This window comes from Mus caroli, unplaced genomic scaffold (assembly GCF_978045245.1).
Source record: "Mus caroli unplaced genomic scaffold, Mus_caroli_1 scaffold_2, whole genome shotgun sequence".
NCBI lineage: Eukaryota > Metazoa > Chordata > Mammalia > Rodentia > Muridae > Mus > Mus caroli.
The window spans coordinates 59,223,281-59,241,982 of NW_028227257.1; the positions used below are offsets into that span (position 1 = coordinate 59,223,281).

The 18,702-nt window shown below is 44.1% G+C and overlaps 1 protein-coding gene across 4 annotated transcripts in view; it reads left to right on the forward strand.

Annotated features, from left to right (window-relative positions):
* Positions 1-18,702, forward strand: part of Tgm5 (transglutaminase 5) — a 38,856-nt gene that overhangs the window by 11,335 nt on the left and 8,819 nt on the right. For 3 of the 4 annotated variants that reach the window (XM_021156274.2, XM_021156275.1, XM_021156276.1), the window contains 2 exons: positions 2,622-2,750; positions 3,313-3,490. In XM_021156274.2, the coding sequence (XP_021011933.1) occupies positions 2,622-2,750; positions 3,313-3,490 (307 nt within the window). Of the gene's footprint in view, positions 1-2,621; positions 2,751-3,312; positions 3,498-18,702 lie in introns of those variants that run through there. The other variant, XM_029474447.2, reaches the window with a different exon arrangement.

Genomic DNA, 18,702 nt, shown 5'->3' on the forward strand with positions numbered 1-18,702 from the left:
CCTGACATGCACAAAGCCCTGAGTTTGATCCCCAGTACCACATAAACAGGGTGTGGTGGTGCACCCCTGTAATCCTAGAACTCAGGATGGAGACGCATGAGGATCTTAAGTTTAAGACCATCCTTGGATACCTCACCTAAGCCACAGAGTTCCTGTGTGGGAAACAAAACCAAGCAAACAAATGAAAAAAACAAAACCTGTGTGAAGAAATATTACAAAATGAACATCTAGAACATGAAGGTTGCTGTGAGTCTTGCTACCAGCTTGGGTCTGCTTCACTTTGTTTTCTACATGTAGTCTTGTGACCTCATATGCAAAACAGCTGAACTCATCGCAGAGCTTGACAACTCTTGTCTGTCTAAACACTTACCTCCTGTTTGACCTTTAGTCCCAGCCAGGTGCTCCAGGAAGACCAAGGTCAGGGAGGGAAGAAGCTGCTCTAAGCTGAGCCCCAGTTCTGGGTGTATGGAGGGAGCAGAGGAAGCCTTTGGCCTTTCAGAAGAGGTGACAGCTGGGACAATATGGAGGTCTTCATGGAGCCCTGGATCACTTGGATAAAGGCTCCTCACCGTGTCTTGCCCAAAATAGAACTCTCAATACATGACTATTAGGTTCATTCATAGCCAAGGTATCTGCAGCCCAGGGAAGATGTAGCAGTCTCAACTGGTCCCAAATCCTCACTCAGTGTGGGCATCTAAGGGTGTTGTCATCAATGAGAGGCAGAAGTGAGGAGAGGCAGGTTTTGGAGCTCTGGCTCCCTCCCTTTCTGTTTTTCTTCTTCATCAAGCAAATACTGAATAATCTGCTCAGTACTGGGTGGACCGTGAGTGTTAGAGTGGAAATAAAGGCAGCACAGAGGGATTTGTGAACAGTTACTTATCACACAGTGGAATTGTGAGACTGAGAGACAGGGACAGCGTGTTCTGGGGACCAGGAACACTCAGGGGAATCTCTTCGTTTGACAAGAGATTCTGAAGAAGCTTCCTGGGAGGGAAGATGCTGTGCTTGAGCTCAGTTAGTCAAGCAAAGGACAAGGGAAGGCATGTGCAAGGATGGAAAGGCCAGAGGGCTGCATCTTGGCAAAGATTACAATTTGGTCTAGCTGGAGCACAAATGGCAGGGGTGGGAGTCTGTCAAGGTCAAAGGCTGGAGAAGTAGAAGGGAGCCTGTTGTATAATAGGACTGCTGGAGAGATAGGAACAAAGATCTACTCATTCCAGGTAGGGAACCCATGACAGACCAAAGTATAGATATCACTGGAGTCTAACTTAGTAAACCAAAGAGTTTTATTGGGGGTCACTTATGAGTGATGAGATACTTAGAGGAGCAGAAATGACTCAAATACAGTTGTATCGACAAAATCCCATCCCAGCATGGGTGACAGCTCACAAGAGTGGGAACCTGGAACACACTGCATGGCCTGCAGGCAGATGGACAGGTTGGAGAGTGTCTTTCCAGATAGGCTTGTTGGTTTGAGCCTCTTCTAGGCAGTTTGGCAGAAATGATTTGTCTCTTTCTAGGACTCAGCTTGTCTGAGAGTGTGTATCAGCAGCCCTTACTGCTTCTACAGGCTTGGGGAGGGAGGGACCTAGAGAATCTCTTCAGTTTCAGGGACTTCCTGAAGCCTTTGAGTTATTAACTTTCTGAGCTTCTCTACAGGATGGAATGTTTCACCTCCCCTTTAACAATCTGTGTCACAACAAACTTTGCTTTACGGTGGAAGGTTTAAGGTTTTAATCTCAGAGGGAACTGCTTCACAACAGAGCCAGATCTAAGGGACTTGGAGGACACCTCAAGGAGGCTTTGACCTTGATTCTTTAAATTATAACACCTTTTAAACATTGTAAACTAGAGAAGTGATTTCCCTAAAGAAGGTAGGCAATGGAAGCCTATTTGTACTTATTGACCACGATTCCACAAGAGTAAGTGAATTTGTTTATAGTCATTTGACAAAGATATGTGGGGTACTATGTACCGAGCTCCATGCCAGGTCTGGAGCTGAGTGTTGTAAAGAGATCTTGTACTGACAGAGCAAACACTAAGGCAGGAAAGATAGGTCTCAATTACCTTGTATTAACTGAGTTTGACAACCAGAGGAGACACGCCCATGGGGGGGGGGCATGTACAGTGTTCCAGAACTCACCTGTGATTGGTCAGTCCAGAACCGAGAGGTGTGAGCCAAGGCAGCTTGGTTCTCTCCCTTTAGTAGGCTGCCAATGATAAGCTGGGTTGTTAAGTGTGGAAGAAAAGGGACGGCTTTAGTAAGAGCACCTGAGGGCCCTCAAGAATGTGGAGATGGAGAGGGAAGAGGCAAAAATAGACTTTCCAATGAGGCAAATTCATTGGGGGTGGGGGGTGGAACCTCAGTAGCAACAGTTACTTCAAATGAGTCATGAGACATTTGGCTCTCAGGACATATATGCCAAGTGGGTTATGCTACCGTAGCTTTGAAACCATGCACCTTCCTGGGAAGCTGATCATAGCCGTTTTGTTTGACACTACCTTGCAATTGGGTTTTATTCTACACTGCCCTGGGGATCTGAACTGTGTAGATTGTCTATTTCTTTATTTGTCCCTACACGGCAAGAATGTGACGCCCCCTTTCTCCCCATCCCCTGCAGTTTGAAGAGAATATCATAGATATCTGCTTGGAGCTGCTAGAGAAGAGCCTGAACTTCCAGGTTGACCCATCCACAGACTGTGCCCTTCGAGGAAGCCCTGTCTACATCAGCAGAGTTGTGTGTGCCATGGTGAGGCCCCTGGTGTGCCGTGCCTAGGGAAGAAGGGAGCTGTGTAAAGGGACCTCTGCCTTCTCATGGCTATACCTGCAACAGGAGAATGAGGAGTCAAAAGACAGGGCCCCTCTGAGAATGGGACTGACAGCTGACTGTGGAAAATGAGTTAGCTCAACTAAACCCTGGGATAGTTGGTATGGGCTGTTGTCTCTACTAATGGCAAATTGCAAAATTACATGGTTTTGGACAGAAGCTGAGTGTCACTGAGTTTGAGAATTATCTCGGTACTTCTAGATTTCCTTGGTTCAAATGTGTTTTTAGAGCGTTCAAAGCCAAGCACCTGCTTTATAGAAAATCGAAATAGGATAATGAATTCATACATGTTTAAGTCAGAATAGCTTGCCTCCCACTTTCGACTCTCCCCAGCAGGTCTGGAAAGTCCCCAGTAAAGTAAGGCCAAAGGTCTTTTCTGTGTCTCAGACTGGCAGTCCTTCCTATCAGCACCCCCACACCCCCGAATCACGTCCTGTGGAAGGATTAGTTGTTTCTAACGCTTCTCTATATGGCTTCTCCTTAGATAAACAGCAATGATGACAGTGGAGTGCTCAATGGCAACTGGAGTGAGAATTATGTGGACGGCATCAACCCCGCAGAATGGACTGGCAGCGTGGCCATCCTTAAGCAGTGGCATGCCACAGGCTGCCAACCAGTGCGCTATGGGCAATGCTGGGTCTTTGCTGCTGTCATGTGCACAGGTAGGAGGTGAGACGGGCCCCAGGGGAAGCTAGAGCAGCTAGCTGGGTAGGAGCCCTCGGAACCACTCTTGTCTCAGGCTCCCGTTTCCCACCAGGGACATTTTGAAGGCAGCTGTTTCCTGCAAAACTGTCTCATCACTGAGCTCACCCGTTTGGACTTATTTCAGACAGTGTGTGGTTCTGAAATAGAAATCACACATCAAGACTCATCACCCTCCCCTCTGAGCTCATGCAGCCCAACAAAATGTTCCCATAAGAATGGGAATGAGATGAAATGATAATTGATTCCGTAGCCCAAAGACAAAATTATGCTGTTTCTGGCTTAAATGAAGACATGGACACAGAAGGGAGATGAGCATCGGACCTTAGGGCTGGAAAGAGGCCACCCAAGTAGAATGACTGAGACTCTGGAGTTGCTCCAAGCTCAAAGGGAAGGAATTAGCAGTCTGACTCAGCACAGGGGGTTCGAGGACAAGGGGAAATGGAAGATGAATTTTTACTAGGTACTGGCGATCACATAGACAGAGAAGCTAAAAGAATAAGTGTGCAGAAGGAAGACAGAAGGGCACAGGTTTGTGTGTGGCAAGATGGCAACGTAGAAATAGATGGGGAGGGAATTTTAAAAGAAGCGACATCTGGAAATGTGTCCCATGAAGGAGGTGGTGAGAGGAGCCTCCTGCCTTACCCAGGCCACTCTCCTTCTTGTGGTCCCCACCCTCACTCTGCCCACTCTCATTTTCTTGTTATGCAAGCCCATGTCCCTGAGTTGGTCTCAGTCATCATTCCTGCTAACTAGGGAGAGGGACCATGTCCGGCTTTCACTCACAGGACGCTAGGAAGAGGAAGGGAATCCAGAGCTGCAGTAACTTGGTGTTTATTGAAGGTTTAGGCCTTTTACATAGAAATTCCCCGTGACAGCCACGAATGCCAGACCAGACTTGGGACAGAGTGTGAAGGCCAGAGAGGCTGCTGAATGTGCAACATCAGGCCTCAGTCCTAGGGCATGAGGAGATCTCTTTTGACACTGACCGAGTGTGACAGCCTCATCAGAGTAGGCCACTGCTGCGGCCCTTAGCTAGTGTCTGCCTGTTCTGCTGCTGCAGATCCTGATGGATGCTCTGATGGCCCCGTGAGAAGACATAAATAATCCAACAGCTTTGATGTCAAAAGATGAGTTTAGGGTGATGTGGGAATATGAATCACCCAGAAGGCAGATGCAAGTCTGCCTGGGCAGAAAACTGGGCAGGGTGACCCAAAACTCCAATCCCAACACTCAGGATGACGCAGGAGGAGATCATTCTATATTCAAGTACAGCCTGGGCTATATAAGGAGTTCTAGGCCAGCCTGGCTCACAGACAGAATGAGCTACACACACACACCACACGCGCAATGGAAGGGCAGAATGGATCTTGTGTAAGAGAAAAGGGAAAACTTCCAGTGTGGAAAAACTGAGTTTGTGCGTAGAGAAGAGAGCTGGGTTTGGGAGTGGCTGTCTGGAATAAATGATGAAATAGATGGAAATGGTGAATGGAGGTTACACAATGACAGCAGGGCAATTAAAGTGTCTATGAGGATCTTGGCCTTGGAAGGTCACTGGAGTGACCTTGCCAACAAAGAGTTGGGCAATAATCAAATGTGTCCACTCCAGCTATAGAACGGCCAGCTTTCCCTTACAGGGCCACCTTGTCATATGTCAGTAAATATATTAGCCCCCAAGGCTAATCTACTCACCCAACAACACACAGTGGAGTCCTTCTGTGCTAGATACTGTATTCCAGCTATTCTTGGACACAAAGATGGAAAAGTCCCAGACACTGTGGTTCCTCACCAAAGTAAAAGATAAGGGTTTAGCCAAAGTAATTATGCCAATGTAGCTGCCAACTCATGTCTTAGGCAATTATTATTTGTTCCATAACTGTTATAGTGATGATGGGCATTTTAACAGAGTGCCAAGTACTGTGTTAAAACCTTACCAAAGGAGAGTAACAGTAAAGTATGTGTACTCCAGGGACAGACTCCTTGGGCTTTCTGCAGTCCCTTTATCCATAGAAAACACATTCCAAGACCCTCCAGACAAGCCTGTCACCCTCCTAGGACCAAAGCCTATTTATATATACTCTGTGTTTTCTCAAACATACACACCTATGATAAAGTTTAGTTTATTAATTAGGCACAGCAAGAAATCAGTAACAATAACTGAAGTAACTCAGGATAGTTATAACATTACCCTATAATAAATTTGTCAGCATTATTACTCTTGAACTTTGGGCAATTATTAAATAAAATGAGGGCTACTCGAGCCCAGAACTGCAGTAGCATGGCAGAGATCTGATAGCCCAGGTGACTAGCAGGCAGGTGGTGTACACAGCAAAGGACTCTCTGGACAGAGAGATGAATCATGTTGTTGGGAGGACAGCTGAGAGGTCATCATGCTGCTCAAAACAATGCAGGGTTTAAAAGCCAAGACATGTTTATTTCTGCAATTTCCATTTAATACTATCATCCTGTGGCTGACTGGGGGCAACTGAAACCACAGAAGTTGATATGCATGAATCATGAGTATAAATACTAACACTGCTATCAACTATCTAAGTAACTTCAGGTAAGTCACTTGTGCCTAGGCCTCCTAAGATATTTGGTGAGGAAATGAAGCTTTAGGCTTGTTCTCCATTGAAGGGGTTTCATGTTATTTTAGAAATTAGTTATGCAAATTATCATGTGAGAGGCCCAGAATGCTTCATCCATTTCATCTCGTCTTTCCACTGACTGCTGCTATTTATTTATTCATTTTAAATTTTATTTGTATATATTTGATGCACAATATATGGTATGTCCTTAACCATTTTTGCTCTCCTCACCTGTCCTGGTTTTCCTGCCACCATTTTTCTCTTCCGCAATGGTCAACTTTCTGTTTTCCTGTTGTGTGTTTGTGTGTGTGTATGTTGTATGTGTGTGTGTGCATGCACATTCAGGCATCTGTATTAAGTTCTATGTGTAAGAAGAGAAAGCTAAGAGAAGCCATACAATATTTGTCTTTCTGAGGCTACTTTATTTTCAACTCTGTCCATTTGCCCAAAAGTGACACTTTCTTTATCTGCCAAGCATTATTGAAAGGACTTGTGTGAGTTGACACAGGGACAATGTCTTGCTAGAGTGAGTGTTCAGTATTAGCTAAGGGTGTCTTGGTTGATCCCTGGATGGTTTTATGGTTCTTTCATCCTCTCCATGCACCAGACAGATGGAGTGGAAAAACTCGTCTCCCCTTCCAGTCTGCTTTCAATGTAGGCCACGGTCTAACTCACAGGCGGCACTGGCCAGCAGCTGCCATTTGCCTAGTGCCTGATGTGCTTCCCACTCACGTGGGACACCTTTCATTGTTTCTGATCCTGTGACATAGATAGCATCTCAGCTGTCTCGCAGATGAAGCTTACTGAGACCACGTGACTTTTAAATTGTCAGACATACATTCTTTTGTTTTGCTTGAGACAGGGTGTCCCTGTGTAACTCAGGCTGTCCTGGAGCAGGCTTGCTATGTACACCAGGCTGGCCTCGAACACAAGGAGATATGCTTGTCTCTGCCTCTCAAGTGCTGGGATTAAAGGTGTATTCTATCATGGTAGGTCTTTTAAAACGTACAATCTTAAACTGGGAGTGTAGCTCCCTGACAGAATCTTAGTTTTGCATGCTTGTAGCCCTAACTTAATGGATAGTACAACTCAAAAGAGTGTACTCTCCCCTCTACAGCCCCCTCCCCTGCCCACTGTTGTCTTTTTGCCTATCAAAGATAATGACTTTAATTGCCTGTAGAAAAATCACAAAAGGAGGCTTTGTGTTTAACAAAGGTATTGATGGGTTTGGTTTTTTTTTTTTTTTTCCTGCAAGTTTCCTTTGGCATCCATTTGTGGGTGGTTGCTTGGTAATTAGAGAGAAATTCCTGACCCTCCCTCTGTGCTCAGGGCCAGCTTCCAGAGAGCTCTAGAGCATTGGGCTCTTTCCTTTATGGCTTCAATTCTAGAAAAAAAAAAAAAAACTGGAGACTTTGAGTGGGGTCTGAGAAGTAGCCTAGATGCCTTGCACTGTAGTAGGGGACCAGAGGGACCAGAGACAGTGGAGTTCTGCTGTCTGAAAATGCCCCCCAGAAGTCAGATAGCTCTATGGTTGCATACACAGGACATACCTTGAACAGGCAGATGCAGACAAAGAACATTCATCCATGGCTGCTTAGGACGGAGGACCACAGAGTAACCAAGAATGTCTGCTCGTGAGTAGACATGTTTTGTTTTATGCTGTTATTGTTGCTTTTGGGACTCACTCTGTAGCTCAGGGATTCCTCACACTCATCCTTCTCCTCCTTCCTCAGCCTCCCAAGAGCTGGGCTTACATCCATGCCACTATGCCTAGCTTCAGCAGGCTCTCTTTCTGAAGTGATAATGAAAACGTCCTAGCATTAAATAGTTGGAATTGTTGCACAATTCGTCCAAATAGCACAAACCAATGAATTGTACATTTGACAAAGGTGAACTGTAGGATATGAGTTAAGAAAGTTGCTTGAGGAAAATCCAGGCATCCTGGAAATAGGCTTGCCTGCTTTATTCCATACCAATTAGTAGGGAAGCAGCAGTCCCGGGCATAAAGACACTAAGAGGCAACTGGTCTGAGGGGTTTATCCTTTCCTGTATAAAATGACACTCTCATCCTCGGATGCCACAGTGAGAACACCAGGCAGGAACCAATGTGAGAGATGTGGCTGAGGACTCTCCAACCATAGCAACTACACTTGTGCGGTTTTCATTGACTGGATTCTACCTTGAAAATACTTGCAGTAGCGTGTTCTATTTTCAGTGTTTGAACCGCTCCCAGCTCCACACTGTTTAAGACACATTCTAACTTAACTGTGTAGTGGTCTCCACACAGTACCTCATCATCATTTCATGCTGGGACCTGCCTGTGCCTTTAAGGAAATGGCACTGGGCGGATGCAGCATCAATGGAGGCTAAAGACTGACAATCCCTGGCCTTACAATATTATTGTTTATGCTTTAATAAGCTGTGGTTTCTTCCTCTGTGACTCTCTTACTATTTGTGCTTTAGTAAGTGCTGGTTTCCTTTCTCTTTCACTCAAGGAGCTCTCATGGCCAGGCAAGAGGCTTGGACTCATTAACACTTTGTGAACCAGAGAGAAAAGAAAGGAAAAGAATTACAATTTTTTACACAGGCACATGCACGCACACACACTGAGTGGGCCTGACCACCTGTGTCATCAACTCCACAAGTGTGCACACATACTTAAATAACAGACATATATACATTTGGTGGGTGGGGCAGAGCTCCCCAAGCCACACACGTACATTTGGTGGGTGGATGGGGCAGAGCCCCAGATGTCACACTTTCTTCCTTCTCTCTGGCCTTCTTAGACCTTCTTAGACAAAAGTTCTTAGAAAATTATCTCATAGATAAAATGTTACACAAAAGGGGAGTTACAGAAGGTTGACAGTAGTAAGTTCAAAGCAGTGTTTTATTCTATAAGCTCAGTATAAGTTAAAAGCCACAGTTTCACGTGGCCTTGCTGTATCGTAGTGCACACTTGTGGCTTCATCCTTGGATCTGACCTAGAATGAATGTTTTTCCTTCATCACAGATTTGTCCCAAGCCTCATTCTCTCCTTAGTGCAATTTATAAAACCCCACTGTATTCTTTATTATGCAGCCTATACTTACTAATCCGTGAGGAGTGGGGACATTCTATTCTTTTTATCTCTTTCCTTATTTGTTTATTTATTTTACTTGCCACAGTTGCCCTAAGCCCTGGAAAGGTCCTCACAATTTAAATTTTCTTTCTTTCTTTTTTTTTTAAAGATTTATTTATTGAGTATATGTAAGTACACTGTAGCTGTCTTCAGACACTCCAGAAGAGGGAGTCAGATCTCGTTACAGATGGTTGTGAGCCACCATGTGGTTGCTGGGATTTGAACTCCGGACCTTTGGAAGAGCAGTCGGGTGCTCTTACCCACTGAGCCATCTCACCAGCCCCAATTTAAATTTTCTTGTGGTATTAAATAAATGTTGTAGTTAAAGGAGCATCCATACAGTAAAAAAGCTAAAAACTTCAATTCCTTATAGAAAAAAAATGATTCTAAGCTCTAGAAATATTCAAGTTTTTTTAAAATAAGAAGGTAAAATGAGCACATAATCTTTTCTATTTTTATACAAGCATGCACTAAAATTTAAACCAAAGCCAATCTTTTCTGTTCTTTTTCCTAACTTTATTATATCTTTCTGGCAAAACAACTGAAACCATCTCTTAAAACTTTCTTCCTAAAATTATTTGAATCAAATCAGGAATTTTATAAAATCATTAATTCATCTAAACAGCACTTATTCATGAAAGTTCATGCCAGGAGCCAATCTCAAAACAACCTCTGTTCTCACTCTTTTTATGGAATTCTGAATCTCCAAGAGGGAACCTTATCCACGGGCTTCGTGCTTCATTTCTCCCCGACCTTTCTTTGATCATAGACTGGACTTGCACAATACCCTGGCTGGAACACTTATCTACTGTTGTTTTCCATTGATTTATGAACACAGAAATTGTATGGAATGTGCCTTCATAGCATTGTTGGTTAACACATGACACTGATTTGGAAAGCTGTATGGCACACAGCTTTACACAAGCATTAGCTGTCATAACTGGGATACTGTTCTATTCTTTGCATCTTGGGCTCCAGTGATTTAGCTGGGTCTTGTTTAAAGATCTCTCCATCCATGTCCCAAAGTTCAATTCCATATCCTCCCTATCACTCTTCCTCTGCCTTGTTTTCTTTCTCTGTTTCTTAAGTATTTAGGGTTGCAATTGGTCACATTCCCTACTTGACAGTATTGTCATAGTTGGTCTGCTTCCAGCCTCTCTTTTTTCCTTTTATACAATAACTCACGCTGAGTTCCTATCCACAAAACATTTTAATATGTTTGATATGTACCACTGTAGTGGAAAGTGTTCTCACTAAAGTGAGATACAAAAGTGTATTATTATCAATATGAAATTTTTTCTTATTTTTTTTTAGATTTTATTTTATTTTATGTGTATGAGTGTTTTGCCTGTAGGTATGTTTGTGTGCCATGTGCATGCCTGGTTCCTGCAGAAGTCAAAAAAAGGGTATCAGATTCCTTAAAACTGAACTGTGATGGTGATAAGCCTCCATGTGGGTGCTGGAAACTGAACCTAGATCCTCTTCAAGAGCAGCAGGTGTTCTTCACCACTGAGCTGTGTCTCCAGACCCCATCCATGTACAGTTTTTATTCAATGTGGGTTTTGTGTCACATGTATTTTTTATCTTTAGAAATGGCCTTCTCCTCTAACTTCTGGTTCTCTTCATTGTGTCCATGTTTTCTCTGTCTTCTCTTAAGCATAGGCATACTATTTAAATTACTTTTTTAGACCTTTGGCTGCTAATCCCATCATCTATTGTTTCTGGATTTCTCTCTATTGATCCATACTCTTCGTAGTTATAGACTGTATCTTTCTATTTGCTTTGTAATTTTGAACAGACACTGGTCATTGAATTATGTTGTTTACCAAGGTCCAGCTTGGCATTAGGGTGCCTGGGGGAAAGCAGGGAGGGTGGTGTCAGAGATCAGGGTCAAAAGCTGATGACTTCTGGCAATTTAACTCTCTCTTGTAATTCATGGACCAAAACCTGCTGGCTTCTGGCAATTTATCTCTTTCTTGCTTTTTGGGACCAAAAGATGTTGGCCTCTGGCAATTGACTCCTGCTGATTGGGGATGGAGCGGGGTGGGGCAGGAGTTAGTTACTTGGGTTTTTTTCTCTTTAACTCAGGAACCCCTTTCTGGCTGGGCAAGAAGCTCAGAGTTCATTAACTCTTTATGAGCCAGAGAGAAAAAGAAAGGAAAAGAAAAGAAAAGAAACAAAGAAAATCAGGCACACAGACAACACACATGCTGGATGAAGCTGAAAGAAAGGGACTCCACCACTCTTTATTACAGTTCTTAGTTGTTATACCTTCTCAGGACAGTTGATCACATGGTTTTAAAAGCAGTTTTATATTCCCTAAGTTCATAGTAAGTTTAAGGCAGTAATTCATGTCATGCGTTACTAAGGCTTAAGAAGCAGAATTGTTTACATGTCTTTAAAAATTAGACTAGTATCTGACTAAACATTCATTATCTGCAGATGGCCCACCATTTAGCTCCATAAGTTCATTATAAGTTTAAAACAATAATTCTTATGTCATAAGTTAGCACAGTTTTGTCAAGAGAAAAATCATCTGCCTTGTGTCTCATTATTTTGAAGCCTTGTATAGATAAACTAGTCCATCATTTATTTTCTGTCTTTGAACCTATGATAAATTGCCCACTCCCAGTTTATGACCTTTGGTTACCAGATAGTAACATTCCTAACCTAGAAGGAATGTTTTCCTCCATCATAAATTTGTTCCAAGCCTGCTTTCTTTTCCTAATGCAATTAGCCCATAACACACGAAGGCTTACAGAGCTCTATTTGCAGCTTTCATTCTGTAGTAGGCTTGAGATTACTTGTATCAATTTAGGAATTCTATAAAATCATTACCAGGAATTACAAAAATCATCAATTCATCCACACAGCACTACTACATGAAAGAACATCTTCATATTGATTCTGCAGTAAACATGCCCAGTAGCGTGGACTAATGCCTAGGAATCATTAAATAGTGTAATAGTGTAATAGTGACAGGAAAGGCATATCAGCAGCAAGCAGCCATCCTGGGAAAAAGCCTGTGAGGACCCTGAATCTCAGAGCACACCCATGACAGCCACATAAATGGTGAGCCATCTCCAGAAAACTCACTTGCTTGCTATAGACTTTTCTAGATAGCTTCTGACAATTGTTCAACTGAATTTTTTTTTAATCCATTAAAGGCTTTTGCTGTGGTAGACCATAAGGATTTTGCATATCAATTTGAGTCTTTGGAGACTTCCTTTTAGTTTTGTTTCTAGAAACAGTCTTTATGTCTATTCTAGTTTGTGCTGGTAGGTCATGACTCTTCATGACCCTAAAGGATGCATGTAACACGCGGCCTCCATTCTGTCACTTCACCTGGGCTTCTGGAACTTTGTTCCCACACTGAAGGGGCTCCACTGCAGAGCTTGGGAGAACTCCCTTCAGATCTGTCCCTCTTCTGTCCTATGCTACCCCACAAGCTCTAGGCACCTCACCTTTGCTTCCCAGAACTGTGAGCTCATCCCTCGAACGCCTGGGGGCTGCTTGGGTCCATCCTCCCTGCCTTACAGCCTGGAAGCTGCTTGGAGGATATACCTGTTGGGATGTCTGATGTTTTCTCATGATTGAGCTAAATGATTGTCTTCGGGGAAGGAAGACCAAAAAGATAGAACACCATTGTCATGCCATTCACCCAGGGACCATGTCACTCAACAGTACTGTTTACCAGTTCTGATGCTGGCCTTGATACATGGCCATGGTGGTTTGCCTTTTGTATGTACAGGGTGGCAGGAGAAGGAGTACAACTTTTTCTGTACAATTTGTTTGCACAAGACAGCATATAATATGGAACTACACATTAGACCTGGTTATTGTGTCTTTTCTGTCTTATTTAATCTAGAATAGATTTGTTCCTGAATATGTTGAAAGCCCTAAGGCATTCTCCGATAATACCCAACCTTTGTATTCACCTGAGGGCTTCACTGTACTGTTGGTCATCTTGTGACTTTGTACTTTGCTTTGTCATCAGAAATTAAGTGTCAAATTAAACATCTTGGGCTCAGGGCTGTTCCTTTTCTGGTGCTTGTCATCAAATCTAGAGGCTGAAAATGCATGCTAAGCTCTACCTGAGCTACAGCTGAGTTGAGAAGAGGCAGCTACTTCTCAAGCAGACTTCTGATTTTCCACATGCACAGGAGCCGGAGTTTCTGTCTGTTTTGTACTGATCTAGATGACTGACTGCTGTGTGGACAGAGGGAACAAACATGAGTGTGCTCACCATGAAGGTGTCTCTTTTATTGCTCAACTCGATTCTTTTACATGGGCTGCCATTCTGTCTAACAATCCATGTTATGTGGGTCCCACACTTTGTTTTCAGCCTCTTAGAAGGTGATGCCCTTAGGTTCATGTTTGCTTTCCCCATAAATAGTGTTCACCTGTATTTCCTGAATCGCAGAAGGAGCTCAGTGGCCATGATTTAGTCTGAAATAGTCCATCTTCTTCCTATCAAAAAATAATTTGGGGGCTGGAGAGATAGTTCAGGGCTTAAGAGCATTTGATGCTCTTACAGAGTTTGATTCTCAGCCCCATATGTTAAATCATAATCATCTTTAACTCCAGTTCCAAGGAATCCAAAGTATTCTTCTGGCCTCTTTAGGGACCAGACACAGATGTGGTATATCTGTGCACATACATACATGCAGGTAAACAATAAAGCACATAAAAAATTAAAATAAATTCTTTTTTAATTAAATTATTAAATTTGAAAAAAATAATTTGGGAAGTTGGAGAAATGGTGCAGCAGTTAACAGTACCTACTGTTAGTGTAGTCCCAAGAGTCAGAGTGTGACTCTCAGTGCCCACTTTAGAAGCCAGATGTGTCCCATACATGCCTATAACCCATGATCTGAGCAAAAATTGAGAAAGGAGGGTCACAGGGGCTTGCTAGCTTCGGGCCTGGCTGAGAAATGTGATCCTCAGGCTCAGAAAGAGACCCTGCCTTGAAAAATAAGCAGAGAGTGATGGAGGACACCCAACACTCTTTCTAGACTCTACCCATGTCTCCAGGCATGCATATGTACACTCAGACCTACATGCATATAGACACATAACACACACACACACACAAGTAAACAAGAAAATAAAAATAGTCATCTGGTAGGGTGTGGCCCTAATGCAAGGATAGAAGGCTGAAGTAGTAACAAAAACTGGATTACATGCCTTTACATTTAATTGATGCCATGAAGAGCTAAGCATGCTACAGTTTCAGTTACTTAAGAGGTGAACATGAGAGGATCACTTACGCTCAGTATTTAGAAGGCAGTTAGGTAACGGACTCCATGGTAATAAAGCAAGCAATGGGACAAACGATTAAAAAAAAAGTAGCAAAAAAGCTACTCAAAAATCCACAATAAGTAAGGAAACAAATATGAATTCCTTCCATTCCCATTGTCAGCGAAGGGGACGAGTTAGATGAAGACCTCGTGACAGTGTTATCTGCAAGGCCAAAGCTGTACAATCACTGTGGTTATAAAAGACAGCGGACTATGTGAGGCAGGGGTTGGGAGTAATATTTTTACCTTTGGAAAAGTAAGCGCATGCAGACAGAAAAGAAAAGGTGACAAGAGGTGACCGAGGTCATCACATGTAAGTGTAATCACTTCACCACGGCATAGAGGCTTTAAGTGACGCTCTCAGAAGTGTGTGTGCTGGGATACACTTCAGGAATTCCGAAGCCCCTTCCTAACTGAAACCCTACCCATCCTTGCCCAATTACCATTGCTGAGCATACAGACATGTGTGTGTATGCACACATGAATAAATGCCCATGTGGTCTCCCTTTCGTAAGAGATTCAGGTCCCACAACTTTGTCACTGAAAGAGTCTCCGGAATGTCACCTCAGATCCTGAGTCGCCAGAACTGATAGTCTGTAAGCAACCTTGTTCGCCAGCTGAAGGCAATTAATTTAACAGACAGCGAATGAGAATGGGTTTTGTTCACAGCATTGTGCTAGGAATGAAGAAACACAAGCGAAGAATCAGATGGAAGCCTTGCTTTGAGGTTATTTGTAATCTGGTCAAGGAGATAAGATAGAGGTGGTAAATTACAGAGAGCTTAATCTGTTGCTAAAATGTATAGGCGATTGGAATTCTGTTGACAGTGAACGTAGGAGGCTAACATGACCCAGAGCAGTCAGAGAAACTTCAAAGAGAAAGGCGTACTGAGATCACAGGTGGCTGGGGTGCCCAAAGACATGGCAAGGGTGGAGCTTGTAGTTAGAGCAAGGAAGGGATTAAGAAAACACGAGTCCACGTCCCACCCTGACGCTCCTCTCCTTGTGATTTCACCTCTCTAAGCTTCAGCTATGTCGTCTTGTGTTTCATATTCTATATCAGCAACTCTTCTTGCCAACATAGTGGCTCACATCTATAATCCCAGCACTCAGGAGGCTGATGCAGGAGGATAGCTAGAGGAGTAAGGTCAGCCTGGGATATAGAGTGAGATTCTGGTTCAAAACCAACTTCTCTACCCCAACCAAAAAAAAAAAAAAAAAGGAGGTGGGGCTGTAGCTTAGTGGTAGAACACTTCCCAGCATGGGTAAAACCCTGGATTTGATCCCTAGTTCCACAGGAAGAAAAGTCCTAAAAGTCCTTGCCCAGGGTTCCTGATTTAAATCTCGTGCCTCTTTGGAGACCTCATTTTTTTTATTAAATATTTTCTTTATGTACATTTCAAATGCTATCCCGAAAGTTCCCTATACCCTCCTTCCACCCTGCTCCCCTACCCACCCACTCCTGCTTCTTGGCCCTGGCATTCCCCTGTACTGGGGCATATAAAGTTTGCAATACCAAGGGACTTCTCTTCCCAGTGATGGCCGACTAGGCCATCTTCTGCTACATATGCAGCTAGAGATACGAGCTCTGGGGGATACTGGTTAGTTCATGTTGTTGTTCCACCTATAGGGTTGCAGACCCCTTCAGTGGAGACCTCAATATTACTGAACATCTATAGTTGAACTGTCTTTTAGCCTTCCCGATATGGCTGTCTAGCCAAGGACATCAACATTCCTGTAGGCTTGGCCATGAGGGCAAGCACGGACTAAGTATTTCCTCACGCAATCCTCTCTAGGATCCTATGTTTTCCTCAGCTTTAAGGATGGCATACCTCAAGCTTGTCACATACCTCAAGCTTGTCACATACCTTAAGCTTGTCACATAGCAAGGAGAAGGAGGACAGGACAAGACTTGGACCCATAAATGAAGGCCCAGGGCTGCAGTTCTGTGACAGGGCACTTGTCTAATGTGTATGAAGCCCTGAGCTCAATCCCCAGCAAGACAACAGGAAGAGGAGGAGAACAGTCCTGGGTTTGTCTCCAGCATCACAAAGAGTAAAGATTGGTCTTGGTGACACATACTTGTAAACTTAAGGCAACCCTAAAGAGTCTAAACTAAATTCTAGAAGCAATAAAATATCCAATCTGAAGGTGTGAATCACTTTCTAAATTGATAACAGAATGTGTGGTAAGCCTCTACAAACATGTGGTATTTTACTCAGTCAGAGGAAAAGGAGGAAGAAGAGGAAAAGCTATTATTGCCCCTCTGTGGCTTCATTCTGTCTCACTGTAATAGCCCACCTCCCCTTCTTGAGTCCTGTCCTCTCAAAGGCCATGATAAGTTCAAGCAAGAATGTATCAGTGTAGATCCTTCACTGTGCCTGGGTATAGCACATGGCCATTATGGCAGTGTGTGTTCACATCAGAAATCATTAGGCATCGTCCATCCATCCATCCATTCACTCACCCACCCACCCATCCATCCATCCACTCACCCACCCACCCACCCACCCATCCATCCATCCACTCACCCACCCACCCATCCATCCATCCACTCACCCACCCACCCACCCACCCATCCATCCATCCACTCACCCACCCACCCACCCACCCATCCATCCATCCACTCACCCACCCACCTACCCACCCACCCATCCATCCATCCACTCACCCACCCACCTACCCACCCACCCATCCATCCATCCACTCATTCATCCACCCACCCACCCATCCATCCATCCACTCACCCACCCACCCACCCACCCATCCATCCATCCACCCATCCATCCACCCACCCACCCATCCATCCATCCACTCACCCACCCACCCACCCACCCATCCATCCATCCATCCACTCACCCACCCACCCACCCACCCATCCATCCACTCACCCACCCACCCACCCACCCATCCATCCATCCATCCACCCATCCACCCACCCACCCATCCATCCATCCACTCACCCACCCACCCACCCACCCATCCATCCATCCATCCACTCACCCACCCACCTACCCACCCACCCATCCATCCATCCACTCATTCATCCACCCACCCACCCATCCATCCATCCACTCATCCACCCACCTACCCACCCACCCATCCATCCACTCATCCATCCACCCATCCATCCATCCATCCATCCATCCATCCATCCATCCATCCATCCACTCATCCATCCACCCATCCATACAGTAAGTACTTGCACAATAGGCTTTGCCCTGTATTGTTGCTGGCTTCGCAATGGTAAAGATGAGTAATATAATCTTTACCCTTAGGAAGGCAGACTCCTAAACAAATCATTACCAACCATGTGTTAGGGTAGGAACAGGTCTATCAGGCCACAGCTACCAAGAGTTGATGTCAGCACTGACACTTTGAGTAGCCATGGCTCGATTTATCAGTCAGAACAGAAAAGGGAGGAGGCTGCTTTCTGTTCTCTGCCCAGCCTTGGCGTGCTCTCTTGCTGCCTTGAATGGCATCTGCCTTCTTGACCACACTTTTAGCATATATGTGCCCACACAGTGCTCTAGTCTTGTCACACTTCAATCTCAAGTTTCTTCATTGGTATCAATTCTTCCACCACCTTTTTTTCTGAGGGTGTCCTGTGTAACCCTAACCTTCTACCCACCTATCAGGACTGCCCACTGTTTGTCCTAGTTTGTTTGTTTGTTTGTTTGTTTTATTTTTATTTTATTTTTTGGCTATGTTCAGATATGCCACTCAAGGGAGAATTCAATATTTCCTTTTGGGTTTCTCTCCTCCCCAAACCAAGTCACATCCAGGTGTGACCTTCTTTCCTAACCTAGAGAGACCTATATTACTACTAACAAGGAGTCTAGCCAAGATTGCTGGCTCAGATCTGTCATCTCAGCTACTTCAGAGGCTGAAGCAGGATGGCCACAGATTCAAGAATTGCCAGGGCTACAGAGTGAGTTTGAGGTCAGCTTGAGTAACTTAACACGACGCTGTCTCAGGATTGAGAACAGAAGAAGCAGCCTGAACTCAGGGGTAAAGTAGTTGCCTACCATATGCAAGACCTGGAGTTTGGTTGCCAGCACCACACACACACACACACACACACACACACACACACACACACACACATACAAAATAATAATGAGGAAGGTTGTGTTGGGCTTAGTGGAATATAGCTAGCTGTAAACT